Source organism: Neopsephotus bourkii, unplaced genomic scaffold, assembly GCF_033783945.1.
Source record: "Neopsephotus bourkii isolate Nb327-2 ecotype Australia unplaced genomic scaffold, CSIRO-AGI_Nbou_v1 NB_1446, whole genome shotgun sequence".
Taxonomy (NCBI): Eukaryota; Metazoa; Chordata; class Aves; order Psittaciformes; family Psittacidae; genus Neopsephotus; species Neopsephotus bourkii.
In genome coordinates, this window is record NW_026901923.1 from 357,732 (window position 1) to 376,787 (window position 19,056).

Below are 19,056 nucleotides of genomic sequence, written 5' to 3' on the forward strand. Positions count from 1 at the left end.
TCAGGGAATCAGAGATTCAAACTGCAAGACCACCAGGGAAGCAGAGCTGCCAAACAAATGAATTTTCCATCATCCTGCAACAGTTGTTAGGAATCCCTCTCAATACATACAGAACAACAGTATTAAGTTAATGTACTCATTATATAGATTTTACAGTTTTCACTACCAGAACCACCACAGGTTTTTGGATACTAGGGCAAGACAGTTACTGCCCTAGTTAACAGCCCACTGCCTACCGGTAAGACTACCTGTAACTAGGTCTTCCATAGCTTATGTACTATTTTAAGATACTGGTGATAAGGTATAAACATGCCATGGGACTATAACTCCGTATTTGTCCATTTTTGCTCAGATTCTTCATCTCGGTCTTGAAGATAAACAGCATCTTAAACATAATAATGAATGCTCTTTGGTTTGTGTACTCTAAATATGAACAATAATGAATTCTCGTCTTCATAAGAACTGAAACATGAAACTTTTACTGCAACACCAACCTCTGGAAAGAATTCAGACACACAGTTCTGTATGCTCTGAAGTATCAATGCAGCAAGAGCTATCAATTAAGAAGCCTAAAATTTTAAAAACTCTATTCCAATGCACAGAAGCCCTTACCACTACTAAACTGACATTCTTACTCATTACAACATCCCCAGACACTTAATTGATACATCGCAGGCTTAGACACTTATTGTCCCTTACTTGGTGGAATTCGGCAGGTAGAACAGAAGAATTCAAGAAAATTTAGTGATACAGGCAAACTTAGGTAAGAGGCATGAAAACAGGTCAGTGATCCTGCAGTACTGGGAGATGGGCATTAACTGGCCACACAGCAACTGTAACAGGTTTCCAACTAAACAACAATTGGCCTTTTTTAAACTTCCTGATCAGCATGCTCAAACTTATTCATAAATGCGCTGACCTCTTATTTTGAGTGTGTTGTGTTTGGGTTTGGCTTCCATGATGGGCCCTCCCATCATGCAGAAGAATAAGCTACCTTATCTTCAGTTTCAGTTCCTACAAGGAATGCAATAGCTATCTTCTCACAGTTGCTATGGAAACAGTATTTCACAACTGGACCTCTGTTGGAACAAAATGTAGAAACAACTGAAAAAAATAATCTCGTTTCTGACAATCAGTTAGTTCCTTAAAGACACACAGACTAAGGACAAGGCTCTGTCAACAGACAACTTTTTGGGAACTAGTTCAACACTTATACCTCTATAAAATGAAACAACTAACTTCTTAAGGATACTTCAGTCTCCCAGTTTTTATGTGCCCCCAAATAATTTGTGACTGGTATCTCCTCAGCATGACTAAGCTTGTGAAGTTATATCTGCAGATTCATGTATCTGCTGGAATTTGATATTCCATTCAAAAATACCCGTAACATCTAAACTTGTCTTCAGTCTCTAACTTTGAGGGACATACATTGTTTTGAAACAAAAGCTGATGCAGAAGGAAAAAAAAATCTGTACTGTACTTGCTCCTGATGTATATAACCTGTGCCTCCAAAAGAACATTAGTAAATGGACACATTTTCACCAAGTTTCTTCCAAGGCATTTCATAGCAAGTCTTTCTGCCTTGAATGGCCACTCAAATTTTTTGTGTCTAGAACTGACAGATTTACAGCAAACCTTCAAGACTGTTACACCTTTTAATTCCCCTATTGCAGCCCTTCCTACCTTCGGTGCTGCCACCCCACCCTCCCCCTCCCCATCACTTCTTGGGGAAGAAACTTTTATGAAGTTATGTCTTCCACATGCAGGAGAGGGCAAGGAGGTTATGAAAAAAAATAAAGCACTTGTTTAAAATTACACAGACCACTAATTACTCTTCTAATCCAGTGATATCGACTAATCAATCTTGAATTTGAACTCCACCCTGTAAGAAATAGAATGAGTATGGCATATATTTTTAAAGAGAAGACACAACTATCAGATCCCTTCAAAGTAAGTATTCCTGTAGATAATGAGATTTTGGTTGTCTTTAAATCTGGTCAATAGTTTTACCATTCTAACAAGAACTTGAACTGTCAAAGTTTGCACATAAGATGAAACACTGCAAACTGGAAAAAACTGCTGGTTATCTTAGGAAAACAAGGAAAAGTACAATTTACAGCTGTCCTGGATGTAAAAAAGACCTTCAGTTACTGAAATGCTTGGTTAGATTAGATGCACTTTTCAGCAGTTGAGTAATTCCTCTTCCTCGCATGATGCTTGTTCCATAAAGGGAACAGGTCTTCACACCGCACGGAGAATCACCTATTAAATTAAATACAGTTTGTAAATCAAATCAGCCTTCAAAGCTCACATAAGTTAATGGACTAGTACTTCACAGACTGTGGAGCTGAACCTATTCAGCAGCTCTAATATGAAAAGTCAGAGAGAGAGGTTGTGTCTTCTATGAACACTAAGACCATAAGAAATCATGATTTTTAGTTGCAACAGTTAAGAGTTTGAATTTGAATTAAGTTATCTGACACTGCAGCATCTATTTCATATGCAAGGAAATAGGCTACAAGCTTAGAATTGCTACAATTATTTGTCTTGCAAACTGGATTATGTTCCTCTGAAGATGAGCTATGAACTACCTAGATGAATTGAGTTCATGTGCCTTCCATTAAGGAAATTTCATCTCTAAAAACAAGACTTTAAATGAGCAGTCTTGATAAACTAAGTTATAGTGGAATACTTGCAACAAATATTAGCTGAGCCTTCACATATAATTATTTGAGAGCAAGGAGAGCATTTTAAAGATGGCCCTGCCTCAAAGCACTTAAGCATATAAGAATGGATATCATATAGCAGAAAAATAAGGAGGTATGAATCAGAAAGCAAAACTTATAGGAAAATTACATTTTGAGAGACCTTTCTAACCCCAATATTGTGTCCAATAAGAAAAGGATAACTCTGTCTTCAGAAATTCAGTGAAAGCCATATTCAGGAACAAATGCAGCTTATGCAGAGGTGTTTAAGCTTTATGTTACTTACAGATAACATCTAAACCCAGAAACTTGAAAAAGCATCAACTGAGTTAACTTTAAATACATCTTTCCCCTTATAAATGCGAAAGTATCAAACTCACAATGAGAAGGGACAAACTCTTGATGCCAACTTGGAGAAGCAAAATGTCGGTCACATGCAGGACCCTCAGCCTTCATATTCTGTATAAAGAAATAAACATTCAAAATAATCTGTGTGCCTTTTAAAATGCAGCATACACAACTATCCATGAAACCTACCAATTACAGTCAAAACTCACAAGTACTGACCCAGCTAGTGATTATTTTTATTTCATTAGTCTTACCAATATATGTCACAAAGCATCCAAAGAGAAAACAGCTAAGCTAAAATTGGCAAATCTGAACACTTAAGTAAGAATGAAACAGGGTATCAGTTTAAAGAATCTGACCTGAAAACGTCCAGCATCCAATATCACCATCTTGGTATTTGTGCTTTCACCATTATCAAGGTCTTGAAGAGGCAGGTGAGCTGCTGTCAGTGAGACTCCATATGCACTAGCTAAAGATTTACTGATGCAGTAACTTTACAGAGAAAAAAAAAAACAAAACAAAGCAAGAATTTAGCTAAGAGGGCTGTAATGCTCATGTACAGAAGTAGAGCATTTTTAATTCTTCAGCTGGCAAACAAAGCAACCACAGATGCACAGAGCAGAAGCTAAACAGTTACCCTACATCCTTCCAAGGCCACTAGTCTATTCTACAGCTACACATGAAATTAAACAGTTGCTTCCCCAAACTATCAAATGCAGTCAATTAGAAGGGTGAAAAGCCATATTCTTTTCACAAGACATAGCAGTACATAAGAAGCTTCTGAATGAAAGACTATTCATTATCATCTCCCTCAAACTGCTGCCGAGTGTGATCTCAAATTGCATTTCCTTGTGTCCAAAATGTTTACTTTCCCTTTCCTCACACCTGACAAATTTTAGAGCCTTATGTATTCATGTTATATGTAAGGCAGTATGAAAGTTTTATATGAGTTTATAAAAGTCTATAGAAGTTTTATAAAAGTTTATAAAAATTCTATGAGTTTATAAAAGTCTATAGAAGTTTTATAAAAGTTTATAAAAATTCTATGAGTTTAAAGCCTCCTCAAGGAGGCTTTAAACTAGACATGCTGGGGGAGGGAGGCATCATTCCATCCCAACACACCCAGTCAGTTGCCAGCACTTACAATAAATGCTCAGAGCAATGTAGATATATTCCAGCTGCTCCAGCCAATGAGCCAGCTTAATTTGGAGCTCAGCTCAGATGCCTCTATACAAACGCCCATAGCATGGGGAACGAACAAGAGGAATTAGAGATGTGTTCATGTCTACGGGGGTATGATATACTAGGCATCACAGAAATATGGTGGGATGGCTCCTATGACTGGAGTGTTGGAATGGAAGGTTACAGACTCTTTAGAAAAGACAGGCCTGGCAGGTGTGGAGGGGGAGCTGCTCTTTACTTTAGGGATAGGCTGGAGAGTATCAAACTCTCTCTGGGGACAGATGATCAGTTAACAGAGTTTGTGGGTCAGGGTTAAAGGGAAAACAGTGATGGGAGACATTACTGTGAGGATCTGTTACAGACCACCTGATAAAGAAGAACCTGCAGATGAAGCACTCTATAGACAGATAGGAAAAGCCTCAGGCTCACAGGCCCTCGTTCTCATGGGTGACTTCAACCACCCTGACATCTGCTGGAATGATGGTACAGCCCAGCACAAGCAATCCAGGAGGTTCCTCAATTGCGTGGAAGACAACTTCTTTCTGCAAGTAATAGAGGAGCTGACAAGAAGAGGTGCCATGCCTGACCTCGTGCTCACCAACAGGGAAGGGCTCGTTGGAAATGTGGTGCGCCAGGGCAGCCTTGGCTGCAGCGATCACGAGATGGTCAAATTCAAGATCCTCAGGACAGTGAGAAGAGCGTGCAGCAGGCTCACTGCCCTGGACTTCAAGAGAGCAGACTTTGGCCTCTTCAGGAACCTGCTCAGTAAGGTTCCATAGGATATAGCCCTAGAGGGCGCTGCCTCCCTGGCAGAGCATAAGGCTCACAAAGTCCTTGGCTAAACCAAAACGTAATTATTATCAGCTCTGTTCCCAGCCCAAAAGTCAAAAACACAGCACTACATCAGCTACCAAGAAAGAGAAAAATGACTGCTACTGCTAAACCCAGGACAGGGGCCCAAGACTCTCGGCTCATATTCAAGGATCACCTGATACAAGCTCAGGAGTGCTGCATCCCAACTAGAAGGAAGTGCAGCAGGAGGGACAGGAGACCTCCTTGGAGGAATAAGGAGCTGCTGAGGAAAATTTAAATGAAAAAAGAGGTTTATAAAAAGTGGAAGCAAGAACAGGCAGCCTGGGAAGAGTACAGCGATGTTGTCTGGGAAGCTAGGGACCAGGTTAGAAGAGCTAAGGCCCAGTTAAGAATTAAACTTGGCTAGGGATGTTAAGGATAACAGGAAGGGATGCTACAGGTACGTAGCACATAAAAAACAGACTAGGGACAATGTAGGCCCCTTCTGGAAGCTCTCATGAGAAATGGCTACACAGGATTTGGAGAAGGCTGAGGTTCCGAATGACTTTTTTGCCTCGGTCTTCACTGGCAAAGGCTCTGACCGCACCACCCAAGTTTTGGAAGGCAGACGCAGGGACTGTGAGGATGAAGACCTTGGGCCCACTGTAGGAGAGGATCTGGTTCGAGACCATCTTAAAAACCTGAACCTGCACAAGTCCATGGGACCTGATAAAATCTGTCCACGGGTCCTGAAGGAAGTTGAAGTCCTGAAGTGAATGAAGTTGCTAAGCCTCTGGCCATCATATCTGAAAAACCATAGCAGTCAGGTGAAGTTCCCAACGACTGGAAAAAGGGAAATATAACCTCCATTTTCAAGAAGGGGAAAACGGATGACCTGGGGAACTACAGACCATTCAGTCTCACCTCTGTGCCTGGCAAAATCTTGAGAGCAGATTCTCTTGGAAGGCATGCTAAGGCACATGAAAAACAAGGTCCTTGTTGACAGCCAGCATGGCTTCACTAAGGGGAAATCCTGCCTGACCAATTTGGTGCCCTTCTATGATGGGGCTACAGAACTGATGGACAGCGGTAGAGCTGTTGATGTCATCTACCTGGACTTGTGCAAAGCGTTAGACACTGTCCCACATGACACCCTTGTCTCTAAATTGGAGAGACATCAATTTGATGGATGGACCACTCTGTCGATAAAGAACTGGCTGGACGGCCGCATGCAAAGAGTTGTGGTCAATGGCTCAATGTCCAGCTGGAGACCTGTAACGAGTGGTGTCCCTCAGGGATCAGTGTTGGGACCGATCTTGTTCAGTATCTTTGTCGCTGACATGGACAGTGGGATTGAGTGGGCCCTCAGCAAGTTTGCCGATGACACCAAGCTGTGTGGTTCGGTTGATACGCTGGAGGGAAGGAATGCCATCCAGAGAGACCTTGACACGCTTGTGAGGTGGGCTGATGCCAACCTCATGAGGTTTAACCATGACAAGTGCAAGGTCCTACACCTGGGTCAGAGCAATCCCAGGCACAGCTACAGGTTGGGCAAAGAAAAAATAAGATTCAGAGCAGCCCTGCAGAGAAGGACTTGGGGATGCTGGTCGATGAGAAAATTACCATGAGCCAGCTTCAGTGTGTGCTCACAGCCCAGAAAGCCAACAGTATCCTGGGCTGCATCAAAAGGAGTGTGACCAGCAGGTCAAAACAGGCGATTCTGCCCCTCTACTCTGCTCTTGTGAGACCTCACTTGGAGTATTGTGTGCAGTTCTGGTATCTTCAACATAAAAAGGACATGGAACTGTTCAAACAAGTCCAGAGAAAGGCCAAAAGGATGATCAGGGGACTGGAGCACCTCCCATATGAAGATAGGCTAAGAAAGTTGGGGCTGTTCAGCCTGGAGAAGAGAAGGCTGTGTGGAGACCTCACAGCAGCCTTCCAGTATCTGAAGGGAGCATATAGGGATGCTGGGGAGGGACTTTTCATTAGGGACTGTAGTGATAGGACAAGGGGTAATGGGTTAAAACTTAAACAGGGGAAGTTTAGATTGGATATAAGGAGGAAATTCTTTCCTGTTAGGGTGATGAGGCACTGGAATGGGTTGCCCAGGGAAGTTGTGAGTGCTCCATCCCTGGCAGTGTTCAAGGCCAGGTTGGATGAAGCCTTGGGTGAGATGGTTCAGTAGGAAGTGTCCCTGCCCATGGCAGGGGGTTTGGAACTAGGTGATCTTAAGCTCCTTTCCAACCCTAACTGTTCGATGATTTTAAGTTCCCAAAGTAGACATATACTAGAAAATATTGAGAATGTCTCACCAAATACAGGTATACTAAACCTCTACAGAAATTCAATGAATTCTAATGTAATTGACACTTCTCTCAACTCTCCAATAGTAAGTGGATGCCCTGGGTTCAGCTGTAGCAGTCATTTTTCTCAGTAGCTGGTACAGTGCTGTGTTTTTGACTTTCAGCCTGGGAACAGCGCTGATAACACCAATGGTTTTAGTTGCTGTATAGTAATTATTTAGTCTGACCAAGCACTTTCTGAGTTTCATACTCAGGAGGGGAGGAGGGGGAAGCTGGGAGGAAGCAGAGACAGGACACTTGACCCAAACTAACCAAAGAGGTATTCCATACCACAGCACATCATGTTCACTATATCATCTGGGGGCAGTTACCTGGAAGGGTTAGATTGCTGCTCAGGTCAGGCTGGGTATCAGTTGGTGGGTGGTGAGTGGTTGCATTCTCCTGTTATTTCCCTTATCATCATTTTTATTGGTGGCAGCAGTAGTGGTTTGTGTTATACCTTAGTTACTGGACTGTACTTATGTCAACCAGTGGGAGTTACATTCTTTTGATTCTCCTCCCGATCCCTTTGGGAGGTAAGGGGGGGAGGAAGGGAGGGGAGTGAGAGAGCAGCTGTGTGGCTGGGCTTAAACCACGACAGTGGAGGTAGTGAAAAGATGACAAGAGCAATGGATTAGTATCACAGAAGTTACATTACATCTAAGTGCTAAGACTCACAGCATAGTGTGTAAGCCACATAAACAACAGCTGAAGTTAGAACAAGATCTTGAGAGTAAAGAGAATAAAATGAAACTTAAGATCTACAACAGGCCGTCAGAGAAGCCAGAGCCAAAAAAGTGTCTCTATGGCAAAATCAAAAGTCATCATAATGGAGATAACTCCTTAGCAATACTTACACAATCTTCTTACAGGATGCCAAAGCACAGCAGAGTATGTCATTCTCTTCATGCCACTTGCACCTACATGAAATCAAGTTCAGGTTTATTTCAGAAGCATCAGCATTTTTAATCAACATTAATAGCTGAGTCTGGTCAGAAGAAACAGGAACAAACATTTAAGATTTTTGTCTCAGTGACCTTATAGTACCTTTACAATTTCACAGAGGACCAGTACTCAACAAGGAAGCTCTAAGTGGTTTATGAAGAGTTAAAAGGCATGCATAAAGGCAACCTGTTTCATCCTGAGGTGGGAGGAAAGAGAGGAAAGAGAACCCTGTAAGACAAAAGGGATTTAAAGGTAATAAATTAAAGTTTCACATTAATGTGAAACCGTTCCTTTTAGTATAAGCACTTCACTTGCCTCTCCACATGTTTGTTTTAAAATACATTTTCCCACTCTTCAGGTGTCCCTCCAGTGTAAAAATACTCATGGAAATGGAAAACTACCTGTCTATAAAAATATAGTGTGACAACTATTATCCCAATGGATCTTAAAATCCACCCTGTAAGGAGACTTCAAACAATAGCGTTTTCTTATTTTAATGATCTACTAAATTTTAAGATCAAATTATTGGTTCTTACAGTAGCAAAGTTAAAGCGTATTTCCATGACTAAACACAGCCCAAGCTAAATCCACCACAAGCTATATACCACTTAGTTGTACAATACAGAAGCACCTGAAGGCAGGAAGAGCTTTACTGTCCAAGACACATTAAAAATAAAAAAATTAAAAAAACAAAAAAACAAACCACACACAAAAAAAAACCCAAACAAAAAAAACTCACCAAAACCAAAACCAAGCAAAAAAAAAAAATCCAAAAAAAAGCAACACCTAAAAAAAAACCCACAAAAAACACCAAAAGCAAAACAAGAAAACAAACACACACACAGAAAAAATCCTACAAAGTAAATACAATTCCAGATATGTAACAAAGAACACTCATTCTGAAAGAAAAAAGACAAGATTGAACTTTGAACACTTAGGTTTGAGAACTTGATTTGCACCACTAGCAAATATATCTTGCCCTCATCACTGCAGCAGCATGAGGCATTTGATACATAACAGTAACAGGCAGGTCCCATCCAAGTTACACCTCTAAGAGTCTCAGTCTTACCACTTTTATGATTTCCAGTTAACCACCACAATATATTTTATTCCCATTTTGACACCCTCCTTTAAACTGGGGCTCAGGCTCAGCACTAAAAAGCACTTTACACTTCTTTTGGGAAAGAATATTCATTTCCAGTTGTACTCATAATGCAATAAGGATTCAGAAGCTTGCAGAACATTCCAACCTTGCAACTTACAAGCTGTACTGCAGGGCACCAGGACACACCAGGCTACTACATGCTTTCACAAAGAGCACAACATACCTGGTATTACTGGAAAAGTCCCACAGGAAGGCATCCAGTTCTCTACACACCCAAGTCTTGGATGGCTCCTTTTGGTATTTCTTCTGGTGCAGCTCTATTACCAGGTCCTCTACATCAAGGAGCTCCAGGTGGCTTTCAATGCCTATAGCTCAGAGAACACCCAGGTCAGAATGGAAGTCAGTGAAGGTAGAGTGGAAGGTGCCCCTGCCCACGGCATGGTGTTGGAGCTAGATCATCTTTAAGGTCCCTTCCAACCCAAACCATTCTGTGATTCTATGAATATTCTTCTTAGCTCACTTCTCAGTCTGTCCCTGTTCATTGTCGAGCCTCTTACCAAAGCACTGAAGATCTAGTAAAGCTTAAGAAGTTATCCTACCAGTGGTTTTACTAAAACCTAGCTTCTTAGAAAAGTGGGCCATCTTATATTCCCACAATTTCCCTCCACCTCAATAATAATGTTAATCTGCTTGCAGGCTAGCTCTCCTCAGAAGCTGTTAGAAACACATGGCAAAGCTATCTGCTCACCTTCACAATAATCTCACTGCCTCTAGTGCTCCTTTAAGTGGCTGAGCAAGAAAAGAGTGTATATATTCTCTAGATGTGCTCATTTAACCAGCAAGCTGCTCATGCTGCCATTTTACTATCACTGATGGGGAGGAAAAGAAGCAGCAGCACACAAAACAGTTCTAGGTACCAGTACCAGCTTCTATGAAACCTCTGAGACCCCAAGATTTTCGACAAATACAGTTGTCCACAAGTACATAATCTTTCTTTGGGGAGAAGGATAGAAGGGGGAGGCCAAAAATGATCCATTTCTCACCTGTGATGCTAGCCATTCGATTGAGACACCAGCTAATTCGAAACCTGTCATTAGACTAGAGGAAAGAAAATTTCAGCCACATTGAAGAAGTGCAGTATATAATTCTGACATCTGCAAGACTTGACTATGTCTGAAAAGGTCACCTCCAAAACAAAACTCAGTGTCTGTGGGACTGAATGTACACTCTTCCTGAAAATCATCTTGAAGAGGAACCAAATATCACAGAGGCTTTCCAACCAAACCCCAGGAGAAATTCTGGAAATTAAAGGTTAACACATAATACATTCCTTAAGTGCTCTATTTATTTTTTTTTTTAATGTGTATTTCTTCAGAGCTCCCTATATTTATGGATGGAGCCCAGGATCTTGACCCTCCCTGCCTTTTTAAGGATATTAGGCTTAAATAGAATCAAAAGATAATACAGCTACTATAAAGCTTAAAACAGCTCCGAGTCCTAACATTTAATTTTGCTCATTGGCAAATTAAACTTGAGCAAAAAATTAACATGTACAGTATTCTCATGTGGAAAGACAAAAACATCCCTTAAAAAAAAGTAGGTCTATTATTCAGCACAATCAATTTAGCATTGATCTTAAAAGCCCTTAACCCAAGTCAGAACAATGTTAAGAGACCAAGTGAAATGCTGACCAGTAGACCAGAGCCAGAAGTGCAGGCTGAAAATAAGAAGGCAGAAAATTAGGTCTTTGCTTTATGGAACTGGGAAGCTTTGGAAAAGAGTATCCTTTCCCATTCATGGGCACACTGACTAGGCTTTAGAGGGGGATCTTCCTAGTCATCCAACAAAAGTGAAATTACAGGTTTTGATCTAAAGCATCTTACTTTGACCTTGACCATACCCTGCAGTAAACGCGAGGCCAAACACCTCTGGCTGGGTGGACAAACTCAAGAAGTTCCCATAAGACAACCGCATAACAAGTACGTGGAAGATGAAATCCAGATATAGGGATCTTGTGAGTGGCATCACCTGGGTAGGACAAGGAAAAATTTACAAGTCCTGCTTCCTTAAATGATCAGAGCTCCCCCCCACTTTGTATCTTTTTATATACATACACGTATACACAAAAGCACACCTCCTGTGATCTACAGGCAGGGTCTCAGATTAAGCTATTAAAATCTGCTTCTTTCAGCAGAAGACTGGCGGGTGTGGGCTGTGAGCAAACATGCACACACCCCTTTTAAAAGCCCATTATCTAAGTGTTTGATATAGGAAAACATGGGCCAAGTTTGTTCCCTTTATACACAACAGGAGGAAATGTCCTAATAAAACAAGCTGGAATCTATAAACACTGAAGAATCACAAGGGAAAGAAGGCAGGCCAAGCCAGACAGAACAAAGTTAACAAATACTTTTGACTTTGTCAATACATGCAGAGCTGCAAACATAAGTTCTATATACAAACAAGTATCTTTGAGTTAACCAATTATGAATTAGCGCTTCATGCTGAAGATACACACATGGACTATCAAAGAAAGGATGCTCTACTCAGATAGCCTTGAAAGCTTTTGAAGCCATACAAGGTTGTCCCATTTAAGAACATATTGCAGTTACTATTAAATTAAAATAGAAAGACAGAATACAAATAACTGCCATTGAACAATTTTGGGTGTGTGCTCTGCCATTTGTGGGTACAGGAAACATAAAAGGTGAGCATGACAAGCTGCTCTGTCACTCCATTCTCTTTGAAATTTGTGAAGTGCCCAGCAGGAGAAACTGCAGGCTCAGAAGACATCTGGATACAGATGAGGTAAACAGAGTCTAAGCCTGTACACCTCTGCATACCGTTCTTTTTTTCCAGTGATACTCACTAGCAGCCTGGCAGTGGTACCGAAACCCACGTGGTGGTACTTCTGCAGAAGAGCAGGGGAGATGGAAAAAATAAACAACCATCATCCAACATCCACTATGAGAGACCCTTAACTCTGAGCTAGGCACCACAGTTTCATGTACAGAAAGGAACAACTTAACCTTCCCTTACGGCCTTGCGCAAGTGCCACAACTATTTTTGCAAAAAGTTCTTTTGAATTATATGCATTAAAAAAAAACAAGTATATTGTATAGTGTGTGTGTTTAGGTCAAATCAAGACAAACATTCACTGCCATGAAGTATAAAGCACAAACATCTGAATGTCCTCCTGGATTTATTTTACACTTTCTGCAGCTTCCTACATTCCTGACGCTTAAGTCCATGTCTTCAGGAACAACCAGCACAGCTCTGATATTTTAAGAAGTCCAACCCTTTCACTTACAATCAAAGAATAAAGCCTTTCTTAATACCAGAAATCTAATCTGGGCAGTAGTAACTGACATTGGAAAAACCTCCCTCTCACCCCAAAGCAACATAAGCTACATCTTGTCTCCCTTCCTTTGAGCTCACCTGGCTCTATGAAGTGATGGAAATCAGCCATTATGCCATCCTGCAGGGAGTACTTGACGCACCCAATCTCACAAGGCAGGAAGCGCTGTTCACAGTGGGATGGCAGCTTGCCATGGCTGTAAATGTTCAGGAAGTAGAAAATGTCTACAAGTACAGCTGAAAGGGAAAAAAAATAAATTCAAAAGAGCCACCAAAAGTTGCAGCAAGCCATCCTGGCCACGCCTCATCCAGCAACAGTTTCTGTGTGCTTTCTTACACAAGTGTACAAAAGAGGGTAATAACCAAGTAAAACACACAGCTCTTCCTCTGTATTGGAGGCAAGGTAACTAATACTTATGCAAGAGTCAGGCATCTTGACAGCTCTGGTGTATCTTCCATAGATGCTCATGTGCGTAGCAACAGGGTCAGAATAAAAATTAAAATAAATAAAAGCACTTAAAATTAGACCACAAACCAACAAGAACATTGAGAGGCCTGGAATCCTACTATTGCTTTTCATGACAGGTCTCTTCACCCTTTAGGAAAATCAGGTTGGGGGGGGGGGGGGGGGAACCAAACCAAAAACCAACCCAATCATAAACTACTAAGCTTCACAAGCCCAATTCAGTAACTTACACAAGTCAAATGAGCTGATAATATTCTGGGGTAGGAGGAGATAAGAAACCTGCCAATTAAAAAGACTGCTTCTCCTCTGCCAAAAAAGCTCCCAAAGGCAACAGCAAGAACACCCAAGGCAAATGTTAATAAATAAATTTGTTTACTAATTTAAAGAGCATCCAAATATGAAAAATATTTCACAATAGACCTTAATCTTTATGAGCATCACCGAGCATTCTCATTCAAATTTAAGGTAGCTGTTTAATCCTTATGCTTAAACTCTTATCTCTCATCAAAAAATCCTACATTTCTGTCCTGAGTTCAGCACTACTAGTCATTTTTATCCTTCTTAGTGCTGTGTTTTCAACTTCAGCCTGGGAACAGTACTGATAACATACTGATGTTTTTAGTTGTTGCTAAGTAGTGCTTACTCTGATTAAGGACTTTTCAGTCTCAAGCTCTGCCAGTGAGGAAGGACGCAAGAAGCCAGGAGGAAGCAGAGAAAGGACACCTGACCCAAACTAGCCAAAGGGGTATTCCATACCACAGCACATCATGCCCAGTACAGAAACTGAGGGGAGTCACCCAAAAGGCCCAGATTACTGCTCGGGTTGGGCTGCGTATCACTCAGTGGGTGAGGAGCAATTGTATTCTTTCCCTTTGTTATTTCCCTTATTATTATTGGTGGTAGCAGATTTGTATTATACTTTGGTTACTGGACTGTTCTTACCTCAACCCGTGGGATTTACATTACTGCGATTCTCCTCCCCAGCCCTCTGGGAGTGGGAGGAAGAAGTGGGCGGAGCAAGCAATTAGCTGTGTGGTTCTGAGTTCCTGGCTGCATTTAAACCACGACAATTTCCTACTGAATAATAGAGATCTGCAACTGATTTTACACAGAAACAATGCTGTATAGATGCCTGACTTTATGCCACTGAACACCAGCTATCCTAAGCTTGAATGCCAGTGCTCTCTCACATGGGTCTTAAACTTCACAAGCTGTAGGGTCATAGGAAAGATAGCTCTCCTACCTGAGCCTGAACTGCTTTCCTGTGAAAAAAAGTCATATAGCTACAGGGAACCATACAGGACTTCTATAAAAAAATATTAAGGAGTAGCATCATAAAATGCATCTTGGTTACCCTTTATCATTGTACCTCTCATTCAGTTTTAAAGATCAATTGTGCCAGCTCAAGCCATGACCAACCTGATCAGATCTGCATCACAGTGACAGGGGAGCATGACCTCTGGCACAGAGGCTGCTAACAGGTAATACACTTTTTATGGAGCTCTTTCATGCCCCTCCATAACCACGACAACAGGAAAACAGTTCATAGACTTCCTGGGTAAAAGGCTTGAGCTGAGTCTTAACCACACAGCAGATACACCTTATATGAACTGGTTGTTTGACTTACCTTGTAAGCATTAGCATTTATCATTTTTCAGATTAATGTAACATTAACTGAGGAAAAGACTACACATATGTTCATTACTTAGTTCTAATTAAAACGTCCATTTGAAAGGATGGTAACAGATAAAAACGGTTTCATTTTCATGAGTTCTTTCAACATGGAAGCAAGCCAGGATGTTATAAAAGCACTGACAAGGTACATATCCCCTCTTCTAGTCTCCCAAAGAGGCCAGGTCATGATTTTACTTAATACCTCTACCATACAAATTTTGAACTCTGGTATCTAACAACTCTTCACCCTTTAATACAGTTACAAGTATAGGCACAGGTTGTACAATAGGTACAACTTGGATTAGGCTTCGTAAGTAACAAACTTCTATTAGGAGTTGAAGAATTATCTTTTTCTTAAAAGCCTTTAAATAACTGTAAAGAAATCATTAGTGGCTATACTCCCATCAAGCTAAAAAACAGAGGCTAGAATTACTTCAGGAGTGGGAGATGGAGCAGGGACAGACACATTTATTTGCACTGACTTCCCTTGGTACTACAAAATGCCTTTTTACAACAGTAGACCATTAGTTCAAAACAAACAGCTGACACAGACGGTTACTGGCAAAATGTAAATAGCCTTCGTATAGGTACCATTGAGAGTATCTACGAAGGGCAAGCTTTAATCTATCAGGATTAACTGCTTTAAGATTACTATACCCTGATCATTCTTCCAAGACATAACAGAGGCATCTGGAAAAGTCACACAGGGCATCTTTGTGGTGGGACAAGCAGGAACCGGAAGAGCCAGGTTACATGTCTGAAAAAGATTTAAAAGTTAATAATAAATAATCAAGACTCCTAGCACCTCATAAAGTCCTTCACCTCCTTATATTAGAGAAAAATATAGCATCCACTAACAGCTATGATTAAGTGGAACGGTCTGCAGTTTATATGTAAGCTGTAGACCAGGAAAGCAAGATTTCTCATCTAACAAAAACTGAGATACCTTAGTACCTCAGTCAACTCACTACAGCCAGAAAGAAAAATGTAATTCCAGGGGAAGGGCAGGAAAGAAGGAAGATTTTGTTGGTTCAACCACTTATCACAGGCAAGGGGCTTTTCAAAGTACAATTTCAAATTTTTTTCCATCAGGTTTATGAAAAACTTTGGCACATGAAAGTTGTCTTTGCTAGGAATCAAAATCAATGGAAAGCTGGTAAAACCTGGAGGAAGTCATCAGATTGCTCCAGCACAGAACAAGTATAAGGGGCACATATGCCCATGAAGCACTGCAAATCCGTGTATGAACAATCAGCTTTTAAGAGGACAGGAACGGATACGAGGCAGGCACAAAGAATTCAATTCAAGACCCCAACTGGTAATAACATCCACATCTAGGTACACTAATTTCAGATGACCACCTCAAAGTTTGTTGATTATCAGTTCGAACTATAAACAAACAAGCAAACAAAAAAAAAAGACAAAATTAGTCTCATTCAAGTAAGCTTAAGTCTTCTCCGAAAGATGACCAACACCTTTCACTGCACAAAATAACTGTGGCCATTTACGTATAAGGGTGTGATTAATATACTGTGATCACATACAATCTTAACACATGCATACTTCCGTATTTCCACTGACCAGCAGTAAGGATGATGGTCTTTGTTTTGGTAAAGTAATTATTTCTTTCCATGATTATAGCTTCCTAAAATGCTACAACTTGTGGAAGGAAATACAGAAGCCTCCATTTATGGTTATTGGTTATCATTTCATGTATCTCCCATTTTTTAAAATGGGGCTTCATTAATTACATACCCCTAGCACACTAAGTCACACAGTGTAAGTCATGTTTTAAACAGCTCTTTTCCATCCAGGCAGGCCCCCAGAATCTGAAAACATGGCCTGACATCTCCCATCTAGTCTAGAATGATTAATTTGACTAATCCATTTACTAGTTAATCCAAATGACAATCATCCTGTCATGCTTTTAGTATCATATAAGCGTTTTAAAGTCCCAAACTTTGCCATCACTGGTAATTCATTATTAGTATTAAGCAACATGGGAGGAAGAACTAATTGCAATATTATCTATTTACTCAACTGCACTCTCTGCTTTGACACACAAGGTTTTAGACTGTCAACCAAGACTAGAATAGAGTGAGGTTTCTGACCTCACATAGCTCAAACTCACACACCTTTTAAGGACAGTAAATAGTAGAAAGGCTCTGTTTAGTACTCCCTCACCACAGCCTAACAACCTGTTACTTCTACATTGTAAGACTTTGTCCTCCACCATAGTCTTACTGTTCTCTTCATAATCAAACCAACCTTAAAATAATGGAAACATATAATCAATCTTTTTGTGCATAGCAACATTTCATTGACCTGATCCACCACAGAGACAATCAAGAATGCCAAATCTGCTGCACACGGTTTCAGACTGTCAGACAAGAACAGCCTAAATTAAGGACATCCATGAAGCAAAAGCAGCATGAACCTATGACCAGAGTCATACTGATTTACAGTATTCTAAATCAATTAAGAAACCCTGACATTGCATGTCAGCCACTGCAAAATATCACGAAAGATAAAACCAAGTTGTTAAAGAACTACATTTTACTTGATAAAAGAGCCCAAAGGAACAAGCTGTGCTTGTTTAAAATGGTATAGAATATCCTCACCTTCAATTCAAACCAGAACATTTTTCTGCATAACCTTCATAACAATACGGATTACCAGAGCATCCATAATCTTCTGAGACTGAAGGCTATGGACAGCAGGTCTTCCACAGCATCATAGCAGACCAAACCCCAACCCCACTCACTCCCCCTCTTATTTAGCTACATTGCAGGGTGTTCCTTTCTTAGCATTTACCTCTTTCACTGTCTCCTGAGAACATCTCTTTCCACTCAATTTACAAGCTTTCTCTGCATATGCCAGCTTTTCTTCCTTAGTCAGCATCTTCAAGGAAAACAAATTGGTAGAAAAGGTTTTTACTGTTTCCTTCTAGCAGTCCCACAAACAAACAAAAAAAAAAATCCAACTACTAACACTGACCCAACCAGTGGCAAGTAGCAGCTTTCTCTCTAACAAAGCCATAAGCTTTGGTTTGAAACACCTAGCAAGCATATGCCTCTTAAGCATTTTCAGGTGAGGGCAAACTAGCCCTCCTCCACCACAAACAATGCATCTTCTGAAACTCCTCATTCCAGCCAGGGATGCCAGTATCTACAACAGAAAGCTGTGCTTCCCCCTGCACCCCTGCGGCTGAGGGGAAGCCAGCTAAATTTACTTCCAAGAAAGGCAATTTTGCCCCCCACACAGCCTATGCAGTAGTACCATAACACATCTCTATCTTATATGATGGGTGCTGCTTCTGCACCAGCAAGAGGCAGGTGAGCTACTACTTAACCCACAGTCCCTGCACACCACACCCAGAGCAGAACCCTTCTGCAGGCCTTTCACTGCCCTCGTTGCCATCAAGCTGCATTAACACTAAGCCGTTCCCCTCACCGCCCAAGCCTGGGAGCAATAGGGGATGGCGTCGATGACACAGGTCACGGGCAGCCTACGCCGCTGCAGCTCGGGCAGCTGTTCAGTCACGAAGAAGCAGTAGGGGCTGACAATGCCCTTACGGCGTGGCATGGAGCAGCTGCGTTCCGCTTGCCTCTGCCCCCGCCAGGCCACGGCTGACTCGCAGTCCGCCTCCCTACAGGGGGACTCTTAAGAAAGCACCGCCGGGGAGGAGCAAGGCATGTGCCCGCCCTCAGCTTTTGGCGGCAAAGGGAGGGAAACTGTTACATGGAGTTCTTCCCGCCCACCCCTGAGGGCTTCGCTGTTAGCCTGAGGGTGATGAGTAGGAGGGCGTGGTGGGGTTGTTTGGGTTTTGGTGTCGGATTTTTGTCGTTGTTCGTTTTGGGTGTGTTTGTTTTCTTATTTTTTAAATGCTCTTTGGGTGCTGAAGGATGAGAAATACCCAATGGGAGCTTGTACCAAGTTCTCACAGACATACACAATGCAGGGTCCCCAGCCTCATAAAAATGGCAGTATACTGATTTTTCAAAGTAAAAGGGTCACACCCCTCGATATCCTCTCAATCTGAATAATGCTATGTGTTAAATTTAGTAAAATCCTTACAAACAGTGACTAAATTCATTTATGCAGGTAGATATATTCATAAAATCACACACTGGTTTG

General features: G+C 41.3%; 1 protein-coding gene across 2 annotated transcripts; it reads right to left on the bottom strand.

Moving 5' to 3' along the window:
- Positions 1–965: 965 nt before the first annotated feature.
- Positions 966–18,504, bottom strand: MAEL (maelstrom spermatogenic transposon silencer). Of its 2 annotated transcripts, XM_061368780.1 has the most exons (12): positions 18,373–18,504; positions 17,734–17,820; positions 15,577–15,676; positions 12,861–13,016; positions 12,292–12,333; positions 11,323–11,450; positions 10,466–10,520; positions 9,646–9,787; positions 8,230–8,292; positions 3,413–3,545; positions 3,086–3,164; positions 966–2,262 (listed from the first exon to the last, which is right to left on the bottom strand). In XM_061368780.1, the coding sequence occupies exons 1-12, from the start codon at positions 18,502–18,504 to the stop codon at positions 2,144–2,146; spliced, it is 1,236 nt and encodes a 411-aa protein (XP_061224764.1). In that variant the 3' UTR covers positions 966–2,143. The 2 variants fall into 2 exon arrangements, with proteins under 2 accessions (XP_061224764.1, XP_061224765.1); XM_061368781.1 differs by lacking the exon at positions 17,734–17,820.
- Positions 18,505–19,056: the final 552 nt, after the last annotated feature.